General features: G+C 37.7%; 1 protein-coding gene across 1 annotated transcript in view; it reads left to right on the forward strand.

The window, feature by feature from the left end:
• LOC136845201 (uncharacterized) overlaps window positions 1-22,546 on the forward strand; it is a 241,014-nt gene that overhangs the window by 213,283 nt on the left and 5,185 nt on the right. Inside the window, exon 2 of the mRNA XM_067115240.1 lies at window positions 14,525-14,628. Within this exon, the coding sequence (XP_066971341.1) occupies window positions 14,525-14,628 (104 nt within the window). The remainder of the gene's footprint in view (window positions 1-14,524; window positions 14,629-22,546) is intronic.

A 22,546-nucleotide genomic window follows, 5' to 3' on the forward strand; every position in this document is an offset into this window, starting at 1 on the left:
ACTGAAAACCTTGACATCTCCACAAAGAAATTTGAAAGTTAGAGGTTCATTGTGCTAGTGATTTATATTCAGTTTCATTCTCTTTCATTCTCTGTCTGTCTATCTATATATTGATCTATTTTTATATTTATGAATGTGTATACATGTAATTGTAATAGCCGCGATGCCCCCTTAACTTGTCGAATTCTTCGCGCCTTTTTGGATACGCAAAGACTTCGAGAAGTTAAAGAGGGCACTGAATCTATTACAATTACATGTGTATCTGGTAAACAGTGACCAGTAGATTCTACATATATATACATATATATAAGTATCTATATATACATATATATTATATATAAGTGTATATATATATATATATATATATATATATATATATATATATATATATATATACAAATAAAGGGAGAAAGAACTCTAATGCAACACCATGAAGGGAGAACGTGTGTACCTTAAAATCGCCGCCAATCAGCCACCCAGATGGCTCTCGAACAAACAATCATAAATGCATCAATAAATTGAGAAAGAAAGAAAGAAAGAAAGAGAGAAAGAAAGAAAGAAAGACAGGAGTGGAAGCGATAAGAAAAAGAAAAAGATTATCTTAAAACACGCCGCCGTGGCATATCCATCAAGTCCAACAGAGACGGACGTCCATCGTATCTCTCTTTGTAGATCCAAATTTAGAAAACCCAGCACCAGGAGGTTCACAGAGAGAGAGAGAGAGAGAGAGAGAGAGAGAGAGAGAGAGAGAGAGAGAGAGAGGTGGGGATGGGTGCAGAGAAGGGGAGGGGAGGGGAGGGGGAGGGGAGGCGCGGTAAGCACCCAAACCACACTTACGTCAGGTGGTCGCAACACACCTGGATTAGGGTTCAACGTCTATATATGGCTGAAAATTAAAAATATAAATATAAAATACACAAACACACACATTCTGCAAACACATACACATATATATGTATATAGATATACTGTATATATATATATATATATATATATATATATATATATATATATATATATATATATATATATATAGTGTAAATAGGAGCTCTCCATGTTTTACAAACTGCATAATGTTCATAATATGTCATGTGCATCTGTTAAAGAAAATTACTTGCAGCTATAAAAGAAAATGACTGAACCCAACACATATCAGCACAAACCAAGGAAAGACACTGCTATAACGATGATGAATGCACTCAGACATACAAATGTAAACAATAGTCTACGACATAGATACATCCATAAAAACAAGTTTCCACAAATCGCCTAGTATATTTACGTACATATAAATGACTTTACATACATTCATGTTACATAAAAAATCACATATATACGAATGTCCATATAACTATAAACATCTTTCATACAGACAAATACTAACATATAAATTTGTGAAAATGCATACACATGCATTTTCGCCGGGCTTATAATAATTACAAACATACAACTGCCATGTCGGATGACATACAAAAGGTAATAAGGTAATATTTACGAGGCAGAAAAGTTAAATTGCCAGTTACATCGGCGGAGAGAAAGCGCAGATATTGATATACTTGAAGAGAGAGAGAGAGAGAGAGAGAGAGAGAGAGAGAGAGAGAGAGAGAGAGAGAGAGAGAGAGAGATTTAGTATATATGGTTTCTGTTATGATTATACAAAGACCGCAGCATCATACCTCGTTCTAAATCATAATCAAACAATTGACAACAGTAAAAATCATCGGGATTTATTAATGTGCAAGGGTTGTCATTTCTTGTACAGTATGAGAGAGAGAGAGAGAGAGAGAGAGAGAGAGAGAGAGAGAGAGAGAGAGAGAGAGAGATGATTGTTACAACAGACTCGTAAAAGGGGTGCAATGTTGGTTTGCCAAATAACTATACATACAAGACTGACAAGGTGTCTGTAAAGATTGAAACTAGCGCTGATTTGAGAGTGAGATCTTAGCAGTTATTAATACTGTATGTTTACCTCTCCTCAATTTCTGCAACAGCTATAAAACACCATCGATGAGAGAGAGAGAGAGAGAGAGAGAGAGAGAGAGAGAGAGAGAGAGAGAGAGAGAGAGAGAGAGAGAGAGAGAGACCTACCTATGTGACAGGGAAGAAGATTGTAAGTGGCTACACTGGTCATAACAGCTGTTTTGATGAAAGTGTCTTCACCATCTGCAATGGCAATATATAACAAAAATAATACAAACACATCCAAAAAGAGTGTCTGTGCTTACGCTTAGGTTAATGCGTGCCACGGGGGTACTGAGGACACCGACGGTACCCGGTAATCTGTCCCACGATTACTGCAGACGATACCAACTCCGAAACCAGACCCCTGATCTAAATCTCTCACCAAATAAGGTGGACGCGTGAAGGTTGTTTTTGAGAGAGAGAGAGAGAGAGAGAGAGAGAGAGAGAGAGAGAGAGAGAGAGAGAGAGAGAGAGAGAGAGAGAGGGAGGTTGGGGGAATGGAGGGAGTCGGGATTGGGTTAGAAGGGGAGACGGAGTGGGAGGCCACGGTCGTTTTGTATTCCTAAAAACTGCCTGGTGAAGTGGTTGATTAATAGCAAGATTACTGAAGAGGATGAGGAGAAGAAAATGAGAACAAGAAGGAAGGGAGGCAGAAAAGATGAAGAGAACGAGGATGGAAAGGAATGAGAAAAACAGGGATAAGACAGGACGAACAAGAAGACACAGGAATGAGGAAAACATGATCAGAGCGAGACGGCACGTCCCGCCCCCTCCCCCTTATCCTCAACTATAAATTCAACGTCTTAATTAAAGGGGCATTGCCATTTGTCTCCCAATGCCGACATCGACACAATTTTGCAAGTCAACCAGTGAAATCGTACACAGCCCTTCTTTCGCTTTTCGAATAAGGAAACCCTTCTCCAAATCTCGAAGGCCCATTCCTTTAAAAATTGATTACTTCAAAAGTAAAGTCAGCATTCAGCCCTTTTTTCTATTCTGAGAAGTTCTTAAAGTCAGCTTTAAACCAATTCCTTTAACAAAAGTCCATCGGTTGGTCTTATAGTTCACCTTTAAGCCCATCTCTTTACAATAAATCCCGATGCCACCTTCGAGCCGATTCGCTTGAAAAATTCTCTAGGTCAGCCTCGAACCAACTCATAAGCTCTGAAAATATTCCTCTACCTTAAAATCTCCTGTTAAAAGTGGGTGACTTCCTTAAGGCGCCTAGTGCGGATCATGACACGAATCTTGTGCAAACTCCAGCACGGATCCTATCTAAAAGGCAATTACGATATTAATGACGCTAGCTTTAGTTAAAAATAATAATAATAATAATAATAATAATAATAATAATAATAATAATAATAATAATAATATGGAAATACACAGATCTATGAAGGGTACAGGTATCTGGTTCAAGACGAACAATAATATGTATATGCAATAATGATGAAAACGATAGTATGAAACACCAGCAGCATATTAACACTAACAGCAACAACCTCAATAATAATAATAATAATAATAATAATAATAATAATAATAATAATAATAATAATAATTTGCACCAACGTTACAGAAAGAAAAATTCGTATATTTGACCTCCCGTCAACAGTCGCCTTCATTCTGCCACACACATTTCAACTAGTTTTAACCATAAATAACAACACATAATGCAGATTTTATGGTAAAACTGAATTATGTGCCAACAAGATACCACGATATTTTGTGGGAAGAGAGAGAGAGAGAGAGAGAGAGAGAGAGAGAGAGAGAGAGAGAGCTAGCAGAACAAAACCCTGATTGAGTCATCGAAAACGAGACGTTTAACTTTTGCTAATCTCGAGTCGTCACGAGAAACAGACACCTCTGTAACCTTAAGATACGAATCGCCTTTGTTTTCGTCCGCAGTGTTTTCCACGCAAACTCGTCTCTCCTTGTGTTCTCGTGAGGAGGCGCGGCACAGATTAACAAGCACACAACAGTCACTCTTTTAGCTCTGTCATAACAAGTTGCTGTGCGATACTGCGCTCTTTTGAACAAGCCAGCAAAGCCATTTATCACACTCGTTATGTCACTCTGACGGCAGTCTACTGTTCTGTTAAGATGACAATTCGTCACTGAGATTTTTCGTCTGGCTTGACGTCTGGCTTATGTAGAGCACACTATTGGTAAATAAGAAGCTTTTCGTTGTTTGTTAAGGTATTACATTACGATATCCTTAAAGTAATTTTTATGAAGTACTGTAATTTTCTTTACTTTCTCCATAAACAACAACTTTTATACATGCGTTTACTGAGGTAGAAAAATAAAACTATCAACACAGCTCTTCATAACCAAACGTAATTCCTTGAAAAATCGGAATTTTCTTCCATCAACCATGTTTACTTAGTTCTTACTGTTTCTGTTCAAGAGCCTCGTTTGTCATCATCTTATAACAGAAAATCTTCATAACAATCATCCTCATTTTTTCACTCATCTTGCTTTTCTCAGAGTGGAAGAGCTGGATATGGCTGCCTTTTTTTAGTTTTTTAATTGCCTGTCCGTCCGCCCTCAGATCTTAAAAACTACTGAGGCTAGACGGCTGCAAATTGGTATGTTGATCATCCACCCTCCCATCATCAAACATAACAAATTGCAGCCCTCTAGCCTCAGTAGTTTTTATTTTATTCAAGGTTAAAGTTAGCCATAATCGTGCGTCTGGAAACGATTGAACATGCCACCACCGGGCCGTGGTTAAAGCTTCATGGGCCGCGGCTCATACAGCATTATACCGATACCATCGAACGATAGATCTATTTACAGTGGCCTTGATTATACGCTGTAAAGAAAACGTGAGTGCGCCGAAGAAACTTCGGCGCATTTTTTACTTGTTTATACATCCATGACGGTGTCTTTAAGTCAAATAAATACACAAACAAATTAAAAATTATAAAGATTGGGGTAATTGATACTATCTGTATTAATGCCGTATTAAGGCAGTAGGTGGCGATTGTAATAGACATGGGGTAACGATGATGACAATGATGATAACTATGACAGTTGAAAATAATTAAGATAATGGTCATGCCAAATGATGCTCTTAACAAATGAATCACACACGTGCAAAACGATAACATCCACAGAGCATCACCGCTCTCTATTTTTCTTCTTCTTCAGAAGATCTCACGGCATCACACGCGAGGCACATCCTACTGACGAAGCAGTCTCCGTACTCATTAACAGGCCTAATGACATCGTTCGCCGGCTCGTTACGACCCGATTAGTTTATATAAACACCCAAGGAACTCTTGCATTCCGCACAACCACATAAATACAGAGATAACGAGATGCAGCGTCCAAGGTCTCGCGGTCATTCAGGGTGGTGGATGCTCGGTCACCTTGCTCGTTTCTCGGGTCTCGTTGTGACCCGTAATCGATCATACCATACTGCCATAAAATGGAAGACTGTTGTATCTGCAAAAATACAAAACTGAGAAAAATGGTAGATACTGCAGTTTTCCCTTGCCTCAGTACTGATTTTGCAGATACTGCAAATGGGACCCCCTAAATAGAGCATTGAAGAACCATTCTGAAACTGCATAAACTTGTGTATTAGTTTCACGAACCGAATAGGTGGCATATCTCAATTTCGAAAATTTTGCAGATATGGCAGTTTTCCATTTTAGGGCAGCATACTCCTAAGGTCTGTCGCAAGTTATGAAGCACTGTAACGTCCTTTCGCTCCCGGCTAGCCTACATGGCTTTCAGTCACTTACTTTTCATTCGTCACCTCTGGTCTCTCTTCCAACTTAGCTGTTCATCTTCTTTAACTTTTCCTCGCTCAAATTTTCACCTTTCAGAACAATTCAAATCCTTCGGCCAAGCCCTATGCGAACTCAAAGAAATAACTCGACTGTCTCATTAAACTACTAAATAATAATAATAATAATAATAATAATAATAATAATAATAATAATAATAATAATGCAACGGTAGCTTATGCACAAGATGTCCCTTTCTTTCACTGGTGGTCACCCATCCAAGTGCTTACCTGACCCAATCCTGCAAAACTCAACAACCGACACCCCCGCGGTGAAACAAAGAAGTTACTGAAAACAAGTGGAGTCCAGATCCTAAACAAAGGAGTTGCTATTATCTTGGAAACAGAATAACTTGATTTCATCACAACCTAGACACAAGAGAATGGCTGAGGGTAGATTCGTTTATATTAAACCAATTACAGAAACTTTAAGCATTTTGGGAGCCTTGTGCGAGCGACAGTAGATCAAAATGAAGCCTGAAATCCAACGGAGTAAACAAGTACGGAACTGGATTAAGATCAAGAGGAGTACTCCTTCTGATCAAACTTGACAGCAGCTAAGTATCAACGCAAATATTCATGGATAAAATGGAAAACACTGCCGAGAACTTTTGAATGTCTAATGGCCACGTGACGTATACACAAGAATTCCAAGTAAAAGAAAATTGATTTCGATGCAGCGTAAATAAAGAAAACTGATTCACTGATTAAAAGAGTACTCGAAACTACTGGTAAAACGGAAAGTTGCTTTTATTACGATTAGGATTTTGAGAAACCTGGTTAAATACAGCTTAATTCGCAAGCAAACACTCAATCTGGAAGAATTTATAGGAGCACCTAGACATAAGAAAGATAAAGAGGAAAAAAATTAAAAAGCAATAATGCGATTAAGAAAGTGATGTATTAGAACAAAAGACTGGCTTCGAGGGAAGATGACCAGACCTAGCAAGCCATGCTTTAAAGAGGAAAGACACCCTTAATTTTGGTAGGGGATAAAGGAAATTTAGAGAACTTCTAGGGGATACTGATAATATATCTAAGATGTAAAGAAGGGCTCTGAATGAGAAAAAAATATGAGCGATGAAGAAAGGCAATTTTTTTTTACAAGAATTGGCTGTATTTACTTTGACTGAGGAAGGTGCAGGGGATGAAAAAGGTAAGGTAAGATAAGAGAAGGGCTAATTTATATAACGGTTAAGGTTCCTTGACCTGGGCTAAACAAAATGTATGGGATGACATAAGGTATGTTACCGCAAAGAGCAGAGTAATAATTTCAACACAGTCGGAGAGAGGGATTAAGGAAATTTCAACTCGGAGTGTGCGAAGAAAGTTTAGCATTGGATGAATGACAAAATAAGATGATTTTAAAAAACAGACACCATAAGTTTAATGTCGGAAAGTTAATAGGTTAAAGCTGTTGATACCGAAAACCGGAAAATGGAAGTAGCTGACCCTTACTAAAGATTAAGTGTAAATGCGGCAAATACCATGAGAATGAGTGACAGGGATAAGGATAGGACAAAAAAAAAAGGAAAGCTGTAAAGAGAATATCTTTAAAGATAAGAACAAGATCAGAGGCAAAATGTTGGTGTCAAGCCGAGGGATGACAAGAGGTGACGAGTGACTGTTCAGAGAATGGTGACTTCACACAGATGACTTACAGATGCTGAGATTGCCATGCAGATATTCAAAACAACAAATCTCTAGCTAAAATATAAAAAACAAAGTAGCTCACCTGACCTCTGATTATATATAAACGAACCATCCAATCAGTGCAACTGTAACAGCAACCATTACATGATTCGCAGAGAATCTATGAATGCCAATCAAGAGTTCAAATCTGATGTGGTGCAATCAGACTCAGATGTAAAAACCGATAGAGCCAATTTAAATGGCTGGGAATGAATACCAAGTCTACCAATCATAAAATATGATTTACTGCAATGTATATATTTGCTGTATATATCTGGTTGTTCAATAACTTTTGTTAGTTTTGAGCCTTTGTTTATACAATAACAGAATGTAAAAGGATTTCTTGTAATAAAAAAAAAATTATTTGGTAGAAGGAAAAAAAATCATAAAATACTGTGCTATCTCCCTGACTGGTTTCTCGATCTGCAATTACACTGTGTGCCATTATGTAAGGTCTGGTAGAAAAGGGGGCTGGGGGTTGGGAACACGGGGCAGATCCTTTAAGTTCTCTTTTAACTTTACTTCAATGCAGAAAACTGTTGAATATGAGTAAACCAAGTTTTTCTTGTTCTCTTTTCCATGTGGACAATAACTCAATTAATGTTTCGTTTCGTTGATTTACTGTGAGTTTCGTCCTGTGAGTTTTATAGAAAAATACCTAGCTGCCTGCTAAACAATTTAAGGGCCGTACTACTCAATGTGGAGTCATTTAAATTCTACTCTATATAAAATGATCCTACATGTACCATCACTTATACAGGGTTTCGCAAACTCGTTTACATAGGGAACTTCAATCACTCTACTGTTTTAACAAAGAAACAATTCTATTCAACAGTTTAAATAGGAAAAGTTTCCTTTCATGGGGCTGATTATAAAATACTGTTCAATTTCAAAGTTTACTAAATGATAAGATTTTCATTTTATCACTAATTAAAATCCAGAGTTTGACTACCATTATAAATAAATAAGGACAACTACAGCCCACCACTTCGTTAAAGAGACAGTCCTTCATAATTCATCCCAAAAAATCTTTCAATTCAGGGAGTCTTTCAACCCTTCTACTAAACGGGGCGCATCATTTGCATCCCAGTCACACATGAAATAAGGACCTTTTACTGAATTGAATAGAATTGAACAGAATATATAGAATTTAGGCCAAAGGCCAAGCACTGGGACCTATGAGGTCATTCAGCGCTGAAATGGAAACTGACGGTAAGGTCTGAAAGGTGCAACAGGAGGAAGACCTCGCAGTAGCACTATAAATCAATCGTTAGGAGAGGGTGGAGAGTAAGAGGAAAGAAAGAGAATATGAAAGGAGGTACAGTAAAAGGAACGAAACGGGTTGCAGCACCTGCAAAGAACCTAAGTAATGCCTACAGTGCACCACATGAGGTGCACTGACGGCACTAACCCTCTACGGGGTGGACCCTTTACTCGTTCCAGCCATTCTGTCACCTAAGTATTTGAAAATATCCACTCCGACAAATAGGGAATATTTCATTTCATCTATTGCATTAAATGAGGAGCTCTCAAATGTGTCCACATCATTAAATAAGGCGTATTTCAGTCCATTATGTTTAATAATGAGCTCCACAATCCATTAATTCCAAAAATAATTACTTCAATTCATTCACCCCATTTAACAAGGAGCACTTGCCTATATGACACCTACTTCATTAAATATGGAGTCTTTGACTCCACCCATTTCATTTTTACCGGCTAGTTGCATTACCATATTTCCACTCCACCCATTACACAATTTTTTTTAATCACTACATGTATCTCATTAAATAACGAGAATTGAATGCTAAGTATTTCAACTTTAAACTATTTAAAACTAAAATACGAAGCATTTAAATCCATGCATTCCATTATATTATTCCCTCTATCGCATTATTCAGGAATACTCCACTCCATGAATTCCATTACATAAAGAATTGCAGTCACTGCTTCTTATAAATATGGAGTATTTCATTTCAAGAATTAGAGCCCTTCATTCTATTCCACTAAATAGGGGGCTTTATATTCTATGAATTTCATTAAATATGGAGCATTCCATAAAATATGAAGTATTTAATTTCATTAAATTCCATTCAATAAGGAAAATTTTATCCAAGGCATTCAACTAGAAATCCCCCTTGACTTGATCTAAACACAACAACGGTCTGTCTGACACACGTCTTGAAATTGTGGATAACCCCTTTCTTGCGTTTATACTAAGATGGCCTCGTGCCATCACGGATAATTGCTCTTAAAACCACACGTGATCATGTCAACGGAAAAACTCTTTATATATATGTGCTGGTGGCTGAGGTGTGTGTGGTGGGGGGATGGAAGGGGAGATGGGTTAGCCTAAGTAGGGTGGAATATTGGACAAGCGACTGACTCGCCACGGCCAAGCACCCAGTTAGTCCCTTATAAAGCTTCCTACACATTGCAGCTCTTTTGTTCTTTTAAGATGAACACCCCTGGCCTTTCTTGTATCAACACCATTATTATCATTATTATCATCATTATCGTTACCTCTCGTTCATCACTACCACCTCTAATCACCCACACAGGGGATTAGAAGACCAGCGCCATCCTCAAATTCTATAGCTCCACAAACAGGAGTCTCTCCGATTATCATCTATCTTCTCTTTTTTATATCTTTTTTGTTACATCCTTCTGTTTGATATCTTCATCGGAGAATAAGGCCGTGATATGCAATTTTGGCCAGCCAGTCCATAAAAGCTAGCACCCGTCATTATCGTCCGCTTTCGGCATGCAAATGTTTACCCTCGAATCTCTGTGATCATCTGGGAAAAATACGAGTTGATGTGCCGCGTTAGAGAGAGAGAGAGAGAGAGAGAGAGAGAGAGAGAGAGAGAGAGAGAGAGAGAGAGAGAGAGAGCGGGTTGGGTGTGTAACCAGCACTTGTGAATTTTGCCTGTGCATAAAATTTGGCGAACAATGCGTCCACGAAGTAATAAAATATATGGTCTGATCTAATCATGGGCACAACTTTATCCAGCAACTGGCAGTTCAGTGAGTAATGAACGAACCCCCCTCCCTCTCTCTCTCTTCTACATCTAAGCTCAGGTGCACGCACATCCACACACAATCCATACCAACTGACATCACAGTATGTAGCACATACCCTACACACATTATATCAACTGCATAATTCCAATAAAAACAGATTAAGCCTATGTGAAAAATCTGCATCAAGAAACTGGGTTATATACATCAAATAAATCAAACGTAATCCTTAATCCTATATGTGTAGTAACATGATGACTTTTTAATGGTGCAGTAGGTCTAATGCATCTTTCCGCCAAACTCTGAACCACATAAAACCAGAAATGACATCATTATGGAAAAACATCGTTTCTTTGTAAACAGTTTGGCAGAGAGTTCTAGATGTACGAAAATGTAGACTTGTAATCACATTTAGTCTCCAAAATAATAAACTCGGTTTTCATAAAACTACTCATTACTCAATGACCCGAATTCCCCACCGTCAACACAAGGATATCGTTATTTAACAAAAGACATCATCAGCCTATTGAGTTATGCTAAGATGTATTCGTCGTGAAATTTCTCAATTTTCTAATTTCTTAATGTATAGTATAGGCCTAGTTTCGTACTTTTCATTTAGTAAAAAAACTATACAAATTTATTTTTTATTGCTCTCCGAAGTCATAAAGAAACACTAATATTATGAAAACTTAAACATAAATCCTTCTTAAGCAAACTGAAACGACTCCGGACAATCGGTGGTGGCATGTGCAGAGCTAGCGGGTATACAGCAATACAGTTATACACATGGTTAAAATAATAGGTTTGGTTGACACTGACTTTGAAATCATTATAAAAATATTTTCAGTTGAGTTACATCTACAGTAATCTTAAATAGCTCGAGGAAAATAAAAATATAGGTCTAATTTCGCCCTGTTACCCGTGTAGCTTGAGAAAGGGTTTGAAAGAACTTTCTTCACTGAGAGTTACAGTAATGTATTTTCTGCATAGTCGATTCCTATTCATTTTTCGATGTGTCTCTGGTTATTCCGAAGGTTTGCCGAATAAATTTCCCAGGGGAACCTCTAGTTGAATTTCGGAATCATTGTAGTTTCTGCCAACGACGCGAAGTGTGGAATTAACAGACGGAAACGGCATCCCACCATTTTACACAATATTCCTATTGAAGGATGCCAAGTCCTGACCAGTTTTATCTGTCTCGATTTAATACTTAGCAAGAAAATCGAACGTGCCCAACGGGTATAGGCCTAGAGCACTCTTTCCGCAATCATGCTTTCTCTTGCGCTCAGCATGTCTTCCCCCTCCCCCCCCCCAAAGAATGAAAGCGATCTACGAAAGCCTTCGTGGATGTTTCTCTACAAACACGAAAATCTTGAAAGGAAAATCCACAGCCATAAAAGAAACAAAATTGCAAATCAGGCCCGCCTACCTTTTTTAGACATTGGTTCTTAGAGTATGGGCTGTTAGACCAGTGTAGGCCAAAGGAGCTGGTGCTATTGACTGCAAACCTTGGCCGCTCGTAGGAATTCACCCATCCAAGTACTAACATACACATATTTACTGTATTTTAATCTCGCTGGTCAACAGAATAACTGAGTGACGAACTTGTTATTACCTTGGAGTCACCGGAGGTCGCCTATCGATGCACTCATTAAACTCAACCAATGTTGATTGGGGACCAGGGTAGGCCTACCGCCTGTGGCTCTCAGCCCTAACAGTCGTCGAAATGAAGTGATGAATTATCAATTGTTTTCACTCAAGCACCTGCACTGTGTAATTCCACACACTCAATATCACAAACACCTACGTACACAAACACGATCGTAAATGAGCCGATCCAGTGGAATAGCGTGTTTTATAAAGAGTTTGAATCTCCCTTGTACTGATACTTATGCCTTCGTACTTTCCAGTGATTTTATCGTATTTGGTGGAAAACAAATCTTGCTTGGATATTTATGTATCGAAAGATGACATCAGTGTTATGCTAAATATTAAATTAATCTACCTTCAAGTATCAAAAACATGTTTATTGGCATTCCTTTATACAGAGTCCACATGTAATTAAAACGAACGTGCAAGGTAATCATCGATCTTCCCATTAATGTTTATATTTTGGAGCTTACTAAAAAAATATTTATTAAGTTTATATTCATGATTTTACCCCTATTGGTTTTATCTGAACAATATATTCTAAAAGAACTCTCCCACTACAACAACAATGATAATAGTTTATGATACTCATTTTACAGTAGTTTTCGTCTACGTCAACGTCAACAGTCTTTGCAACTCGCTTTCAAACTTACAGTACTCTAGTTGCCAAGTTCCTTCTTGCTAAGTAAACGGAGATATTTACCCACTTTTCTGCGGAGAATTTTATTGTTGTACTGTTTTGTGAAATAATCGTTTCAAGAATATATGATAGTAGAAAAGTTACTGGCTTTCTTCTATTCATCACCACCACAGGCGAGGTACAGTACACGCAGGCTGTCTTACAGAATTTTAGGCACAAACCTGTGTAGCCTAGCCGACTGAGTGCTCTAGGCGAACACCAAACTTTGGCATTTGTGTTCAGGCTAGATTTATGTATTTGTGACAGTCTTCCTCAACTTCAGCGTAGTCCAAGTAATACGGTGTTCATATTTTTAACTTGACAGTGTAAAGGAAGCAAATGATATTAGCCTATAAGAACAATGTGAATTATGGTAGATGCATGGGATACAGTAGGCCAAACCTATTCTGTTTTTCTTTTTACAAGCACGAGAAATGCTCAAAAGCCTGGTTGTTTTGATAATTCATACTGGAAAGACAGTAGATATTTGTTTTAATTGCAAAATAAATTTATGTTGGTAAGTAAAGAGCGGACATTTCAGAACTAACCTAACCTGACTTATTTAACTTCTTGAGCCCGTCAGGAAATTTGATAGGCCTATGTTACCCTTCATATCCTTTTCACAGTTTTGACATTAAAGATAATTGTCCAGGCTAGATCAGTAATTAGTGTGGGTAAAGTATTCTTTTGTACTTGGATTAGTCTTATGCCTATGATAGATTATGTAATGAATGTGAGGTCAGGATAATTCATTTCGTATTCATCTTTTAATATGATGTATTATACTCGTAGAATATAAACAAATATAAAACTAAGCCTTTTGTTTAGTAATGAATGAGCATTTATGGAAAATTTAAAAAATTTGCAGAATATTGGAGAGAAATCCAGTATCTGTCCAAGGTAATCCAACGCATTGATCTCTGTATAATGCCCGGTAGTACCCCAGTAGGCAAGGTTGAGTCCAGAGTTGCTGGGTCAATTAATTTCCATAAAAGGCGTTGCATCTCGGATTTTGACAAATTTAAAATGCCAAAGAGTCCTCGTGAAAACACCAAAGATATGGTCTAGCGAAGAATGAGGTTGAATGCTTGCAATATGGCTTCCTCAAGATCCTACTCTAGTTATATAAAATTAATTTAGTAGCCTTCAAACCCCCTTTTCTCTCTCTCTCTCTCTCTCTCTCTCTCTCTCTCTCTCTCTCTCTCTCTCTCTCTCTCTCTCTCTCTCTCTCCTGTATGTTTAAAATCCATATACAAAATACGATGCAATAATTACAAAGAAAAGTATGATTAGTAAAGGTCGTTTGCCAAGTACCGTCGGCACTCGAGCGGCACCGAATTCATAGCCTTTTACTTTACCTCTGTTCCTGCTTCCTTTCTTCCATCGTGTTGTCCGAACTCTTCAACTGTTACTTTTTAGTGCAACTGTGAAGCGATCTCCTAGTTTTCGTTTATTTTCTGGATCTCTGAATCTTGTTGCCCAACCACTCCCATTCCCTCTCTTCAGTCTTAGGCGTTGAATGGCTGAAAGTCCCCCAGTGCTTGGCTTTATAGCCTGCTCTTCATAAATCAGTCACAACATCCTCTTTGTTCTATTTAATTTCATGTATACGTTATATATGCACTTAGGATATGCAACTTCATACTCAACTAATGCCATTATTGTCTTATCTCTCCTTGTCGGCTCATAGGTATACTAATGACCTCTTGTCTCTCCCACAGCGCTGCTGTACCTACATCCGATCAACCGCGGAGTCTTGGTGATCAGGAGCGAAGCCACAGGACTCTACCTCTGTATGAATAACCGGGGCAAATTATACGCCAGTGTAAGTATTGACCAACAGGTTTTGAAATAAATGATGAGAGGACGTGGATGTTTTACAGGACGGTTAAGGATGTTAAGGTTAAGCTGCCATGTTAAGGATATGAGTATCTCATATAACGGTGAAGATTTTTAATATAGGAATAATATCACAGGTATTAACTGGTCTGTTATTTATGCTCAGTGATATATAAAGGAACAGGACATAAATTTTGAGTGAAAAGTCACGAATGTTAAAGAATAAAGCACCGGTGATAGAACATATACAGTATATTTGACACATATAATTTAGAATGTTAATATGTGAAGTAAAATGATGAAGAGGAGAATTATGACGATTGAGAATGACCCTGTACAGGGTAAAGGACAGAAAATGAAAAGATACAACTATTTTTAATACAGTCTCATTATTATATCATGTCTCCCCAAAAATTGAGGTACTGTGTAATGTCTCCAAAGACAGTATTGAAAAAAAGCTTTTAAACTTTTTAGTACGATAGCTTTCCGTAGTTATTTACTGCCAGTATTTCTAGTCGGAAGTTGCTTTGCTTTCCGTTGAATTACTGAATACCCAGCAAGAATGCCTAATGGTTTCTTGTTGGTTGCACCAGACCATTAAAATTTACTGCTGGTACTACAACTTTTTATTTCGGGTGTTGTATAGTCAGAAAATCAGCTGTTGATATGAAGGTTTATCGTGTTTATTGTACGTTTAGGGGTGTGACGCATCTAATAACCCAGTGCCTCTGAATATCCAGCGTTAGGCATTTTCAAAAGCGTCCTCTTAGAACTGGCTACAGGCTACATGGAATGTTTTTTTTTTTTTTTTTTAAGTCTGATGGCTATAGGAAGTCAGTGTCGGAATGTATACAATGGTGCCAAGATGTCTAGTGCGAAGATAATTCATCAGAACATATTCTTGTTCACCAACGTTTATTGAATGAGTACATTTTTGATTACCCGTGTTTACTAGAAGTCTCATTTTGTGACTGCCCTAATGCATAAATTTTATTGCCCTCAATAACTTGTTATATATTCACCTAGGCATTATCGTAGAAGTGTCAGAACTTGCTTATGAATCTTAGATTACCAAAAAGTGACAAAAAATTAAACTCTACTTATTTACATTAGAGTTGACACAAATACAAATTTGTATATGTAAGATAAGGCAATTTTTTTTTAAATAAATACAAATAAGTAATGGACGCTATACTTAAAAGAAAAAACTTATTTGTAGCTTCCCGTAGTGTTTTATAAATTAATGGTCCTTTGTATTCCGCCACTCATTTTATTAATTGCCATATTGGTTATGGCGATGAAATAGGTCAGTTAAAAACTCTGCGGGCTTTGCCCGACATGTTTCAGTAGCTCTTTTTCGAAGTTCTTCATAGTAAGGTTATATATATGTGTATGTGCGTGCGTGCGTGTGCGTGTCCGTAAGAATACTTCAGTTATGAGCTCAGATTCCAGTGGCTCCCGAGGAAAATTTTAAGGACGATTCCTTTCATCTGGACCAATTTAAGAAATGTTCATCAGCACTGTCGATCCCCCACTTTCTTTGCAAACAGCGCAATCCCCTTTAGCGTACATGCAGTCTTGCATATATATATATATATATATATATATATATATATATATATATATATATATATATATATATATATATATATATATAAAATATGTCAGGTTGCATGAGAAATATGAGAAGGGAGGCTGCCAAGGAGCAGAAATTGTAGAAGCTAAAACACAGGAAAGACACGAGGGGTGGAATTTCGCAAAGACTCATGCGTCATTCGGTGTTGGAAGAAGTGCTGATGTAAAATCGTTTCACATTTGGATACGGGGATTTATTATCTGTACTTCTTACAGTAGGTAGTAATTGCAGAAAGAGATGATAGAGGCTTAATCTACCCTCCTTGTTTTTCAAAAGTAATCCATTATCGAGGCCTGTCAGAATTCCACAGCACGTTTTAATCTTTGGTGGTTAGCCATACCGATTGAGTCTCTCGACTGACATATTTCGGAAGTCTCTCCCGCCCTCTGCTCTCCGTGATTTCCATAAAGATGGACAGTACTAGGCGCAACTCATCTATTCTTTCGTTGCTACTCACTCCCTACTCTTCCCGCCTCTTCCTCTTCTTTTAATCCTGGGTCAAAACAGGGCTTGAAGTAGCGCGTCCCGTCGTCTTGCTCCGTTTAGCCTCCTCATCGAGATCCGTATTCACTACTTTCTTCTTCTTGTCTTCTGCTTCTTCGAAACCGACTCCCACTTTTTTGCTGCGTCAACATTCCTGAACAGTGGCGGTGACAGTCTTGTCCAGCTCGCCTGTTTTGTGCACTCGAGAAGAAGGGGTGATGAATGAGAGAGAGAAAAACAAGGCTGGAGAGGTTAAGTAAGAAGCGGGTTACGAAGAGATGACTAACTCACAGAGAGAGAGAGAGAGAGAGAGAGAGAGAGAGAGAGAGAGAGAGAGAGAGAGAGAATTCGAAATGGCTGTTGTGACTGGAGAGAATTATAACAGTAACAGATAAGTACCCGAAGAGGTAACACGAAGACTAGTGCATTCAGTCGAAGAGATTACAAAGACATTGAGTCAAAAAATGAGAGGGAGAGACAGTGCCTGAGAGAGAGAGAGAGAGAGAAAGAGAGGTCGACTGGAAAGATGAAAAAGAGATGCGGCGAATGAGAAGAAGGAAGAGAGGGAAAGAGAGGCGACTGAGAGGATGAAGGGAGAGAGAGAGAGAGAGAGGTGTCTGAACTGATGAAAGATAGGAGGGAGAGAGAGAGAGAGAGAGAGAGGTCGTCTGAAAAGATGAAAGAAAGGGCGAGAGAGAGAGGAAAGGAGTGAGTTAATATTCATCACTGAAGGCTACAAGGAATAGGCATAAGTTGATAATGTGACTTAGTCCGTCAATGAGGCAGCGTCAAAGAAAATAAGCGTACATTGAAGAATGAACACAACACTGACTGCTGTTGTGATTTTCTCTTGGGCCACCCGTTTGAGGGTAAACAGAGTCTTGCTAAATAAAGCTAGAAATATACATGACAGAAGGAGGTAGGATCTGTGGAATAGGGGAGATTTAGACGTTACAGAAACTTGCGACGGATCCTATCATAGAAGTCCCTCTTTTTTTGCGAAAATAGGTTACTGTAAGACTAGAGTCATTGGAAAGAGTATTGGAGCTTGATTTAAACGATCTTCGACTGGATGACTTTTTGGAATGGAAGGAATAACGACTCTAAACAGACTTATAAACCTTGAGAAAATCTGTGCCCGTTACATGGTGCTTCTTTACCATAAACTTGATAGTTCTTAATCTTTCACGCACAGGCCGTACAAGCTATTGATATTTCTTCCCGTGCAAGCTTAGAAATCCGTAGTTAATTTAACTTAAATCTAAAACAATTAATCGTCGATAGCTTGATTAACCAATACAGGGTCATATTTTGGAACAATTTTACTGATATATTTTATTATTAAAATGGTACTTGGTGCAGAACATTAGTTTAGGCAAATTTACTGGCCCCCAGCCTGGATGAAAGAGGAGGGATGAGTGTAGAAATATTGTCTATTGCTTTGTAAAACAACTTTAAATTTATTCAGTTTCTTTTCCAAACTATAAACCTTAGTATTCTAATACTAAGACTTACGGGCAGCTCTATGAGCAAGAGCCCGTGCTGGCATAAAGCCAGCTCAGTAACTACATAGTACTAGCACCCGAGCGTAAAATGTCAACGTTGACTTACACTTTAAATGTTTTCAGAAGATTTTATTCGTTTTCTTTTTTGCAATATGATAGCATGTTCACTCCACATCTGTTATTTTTTTTAGTTTATTTGTGCATGAATTAGTGTTAACTTTTTTTATGTAAGATAACGACGTTTCATCCCTCACTAGCACACGCATTCAGCACCTCATTAAGTGTTACTTCCTTTCTTCGCGTAATTGATCCTTATTGTTACTTTTGCCAGTAGAAATTCCAGTTTTACGAGGCAAGATGTTAGCGGTAAGCTCGTGACAGATTTGAGAAAATAAACTCATTAGTTGAATTAAACTTTATTTGACAGCTTTAAACATTAAGCATCCCTAACCCGTCGAAGATAGCTGTATCCTACATACCGTCACCTTACGTCTATCCATCCGTTGCATGATAAACAAAACAGCCCTTAATTTGCGGTCGTTCGTGACGAGCACATTCTCAATTTCACCAAGGAGAACGAGAGTTTGTTTACTCTATGGCTCCTTGATTACTGCAAAAATATGGCAGTTGTTGCATGTTTCGCTAATGAAGTACATTGAAGGGCATTTGTTTTCTACGTTTATGTATATATATATATATATATATATATATATATATATATATATATATATATATATATATATATATATATATATATATATATATATATAAAACAGACGAACAGATGATATTTCTCAACGATACCAAAGTTTCGTAACAGATGTTATTGCCACGCAACACTGTTGGAAGGAGGCATGACTGTTACCAGCCAATTAGTTATCCTTCCCAGACGTCTCATGGAAGACTTTGTTGAAAGACCGATGAGCGATGCGCTGCATATGTAACGGATCTCCTTTCTTCATCCACTTGAAGCCTTTTGTTCAGCCGTTGGTTCGAGGGAGATACTGCGTTCTGCGCCAGGGTAGCCTTAAGTTTATTTGTCTGCCCGCGTGCCAGCTTGCAACCTGGCTGTTGCCTCGCGTTTTTCTGTATTATATTGTTATATATAAACCTTACGTGCATAATCTCACCTCTCCCGCTTCTGTCATCGCTTAAAAATGTCTGGGATAGGCTTTGTTGCTTGTACTTGCACTCCGAAAACTGCCACGCGAGATTTGAAGCGGGAAAGCCATACGTTCACCTGCTGAGCGTTATGATGATACTTTTAACAAAGACCCAGTGTTTTTCCTTCCTCTTTGTTAAGGAAGTTTGCCTAGACTCCTCATAATCCCATGAATGGAAGCAAAAGAAAAAAAAAGAGGCATTACGAAGGAGACAAAGCATGGGGGCTGGCATTATCGCGGTGACTACACGGCGGTAATTCTCGCCGGTGTTGGCAAAAGATGCATCTATGATACTAGACTAAACAAAGGAGAATACTGGTGCTGATTTTTTTTTTTTTTTTTTAGGCGTAAACAGGCGGTGACTGGGAGATGTTTTTCACTGCGCAGGGCTGTCAGTTTGTATAATGTATTTTTAACTGCTGAAGATATCATACGGAGTTACTATATATATCGTTAGTGTCTGGAGTTACTATGTATATCGTTAGTGTCTCTCCTTACATTCGTTCCAGGCAATTGTTTTTCCTTTTGTGAAAAACTGGTAAACTGCATGCTATCTGAATTTTTCACAATCTTGAAATTATTGTAGAATGGCTGACGCTTCAGATTATCCATCCGGATTCAGTCAAGTTATCAGCCTAACGAAAAGTTGTCTGTGATCCGTCAATTTAAACTGTTATTTTAATGGAAACTTACTCGTTATTAACTGCTTATTGTGACTGCATACTTTCCATGGAACTTTATTCACGTGCTATAGACTCTAATAATTCAACTGTCATGGCATCAACGTGTATTTGCTCTCCATAAAATATAAAGTCGTCATATAGTCCTAACTGACCCACTGTCGTTCAAGCTTTTTTTTATTATTATTATTCTCAAATGTATTTTACCCAGTTTTAACGGAAAAACATACCTCCCATACATCCTAGACAGTGATTCAGTGGCGAATATTACTGTCTGCCATTTATTAGCTTTCACTGAACCAACTATGGGCCAAACTCATCGTGCTTTACTGATCTGAAGACTGGCGATGTAGTGTTACTGTCTAGCGTGCATTGGCAAGCTAAACTTCATCGAAAGTTTGAAGGTTATAATGGGACCAGAGAAGACAGAACCACACACGAAATTCCAATTCATGACACTATAGAGAAAGGGAAACCAAACTGTCATATCTTCACTGTGTGTGTGTGTCATAGTCTAGTCAAGGAGTGTGTTTGCCGGTAAAGAGTTGGTCTTCGAGGTAGCACCAACCGTAGGAGGAGGAAACGGGAAGGTTTAGTATAGGACGTCACTTTCAGCATATTAAATCCACTACGATCATAATCAGGTTGTGTATAATCACTGTTCATCCTTTTTTTTTTAAATAATTGTCATTTGTTTCTTTTTTATTCTGTTATTTCCAACAGCTAGGTTACCTCAAAACATCGCAATTGCCCAACTTGGGCTTGATAGTGACCATGCAGGAAATGTTCTCAAGTCTCTGACTATGATGACAAACCCTTTGTACATTTTTCAGTTTTGTCTGTTGTGGGATTTCGTTCCATTATTGAAGCACACTTCTCTTCTCCTGGCTGATTCATATCTAAGCTGTAGTTATGTATTTTAGCAGCTAATTGTTTTAATTATGTGTGCATTATTTTTTCCTCTTGGTTTCCTTATTTTAAAATGATAGAGTGTGTTCTGCAAAAGTGTATTAGCAATTTTCATAACCTTTGGAAACTTTGTGTCCTTAGTTATATTTTTTCAGCATACTGTCTATACATACATATATACATAAAATATGTAGATACAGTACATAAAAATTGAGTAATTATTGTTGTGTTTTAGACATAATAGTTTTGCATATGAAATCTCATTTTATAAAATATTTTAGGTTAATCTTAACATGCATTTGCTTTGGATCGTTTTGATGAACAAAGTCATTCATTGTTATATAGAGTTGCCAAATTTTCCTTTTTATAATATCAGCTTAAAGACAATATCTGAATACACTTTGTTCTTTGTGAGATTTTTTCATGTGGTACAATAATTGTGAAATGTAACCAATAATGTAGTGATTGTACATTTACTTCTTAGCACCCAGGCCTCACTCAGAATGATCAAGAAAACTGGTCTTTAGTAAGACAGGACTTTGCATATCTTACTGTTTTGGCTTTAAAACCTCATTACGGCCCATTTCCACTTGTACCAGACTGCTAAGGTCTACTTGCAAGGTCCAGTAATGCTGGGTTTGTATGGATCAGAGCTATTGATCCCCACTAGGTCATCCTCTTTTATCCTTGCCAGGGACCAGATGTTCCCCGCTCAGTGCATTGTACTACCAGTCTTAGTGCTCCATGTTATTGTCAGGTTAATGATGTCAGTTGGATATGATAACTTTCATGATATTGATCTTGAGTCTCCCCACTTGACAGTTTTGGTGAATCATGACGTTATTGATAGTATCTGTGTGCCATGCCTCTGTTGAAGGTATGGGTGTTTCATGTTGGCCAACTGTACTAAGAACATTCATATTGAATAGATTATTGATTATATGGCTTTAACTTATAAGTAGAACTGGACAAAGAAGTCTAAGTCATTTTAAAAATTATTACAGAATATATTATGTAAATAAATGCTCTGCCTTTCTGTGTCTCATGAAAGCTAATTTTGATTTGTGGGAATAGTCAGTGTGCTTTTTATGGATCTAATGAATAATGAAAAAACAGAATTTTACTTAGACTGTATATAAATTGTGCAAATAAAGAAATAAGAATTATCATTTGCCATACACAGTTAATGGGGTTACCCTCTAGTTAAGGTTACTCACCAAAAAAAAGCCCTAAATACTTAATACAGTACTCCAATATATAGCCAACATTTCATATATCAGGGAAGCATGGCACAAGTAAAATAAGAGGTCTGTTAATTTTGGGTGCACTCTGGATTTTCTTTATCACCTAATGAGGAAATTATTCTTACATCTTGTATAATCAGATTATACTCATCGTTTGGTGATGCAGTAGGACAACAGTTCCTCACTTGTAATCGACTCCTAAATCATCACCCATTTTCATTTTTGTTTCATTGCCATTGATAATTTTACAAGTCCTCGGGCTGATTTTTGTTGCTCTTTCCACA

The sequence above is a fragment of the Macrobrachium rosenbergii genome, chromosome 13, assembly GCF_040412425.1.
Source record: "Macrobrachium rosenbergii isolate ZJJX-2024 chromosome 13, ASM4041242v1, whole genome shotgun sequence".
NCBI classification, from domain to species: Eukaryota; Metazoa; Arthropoda; class Malacostraca; order Decapoda; family Palaemonidae; genus Macrobrachium; species Macrobrachium rosenbergii.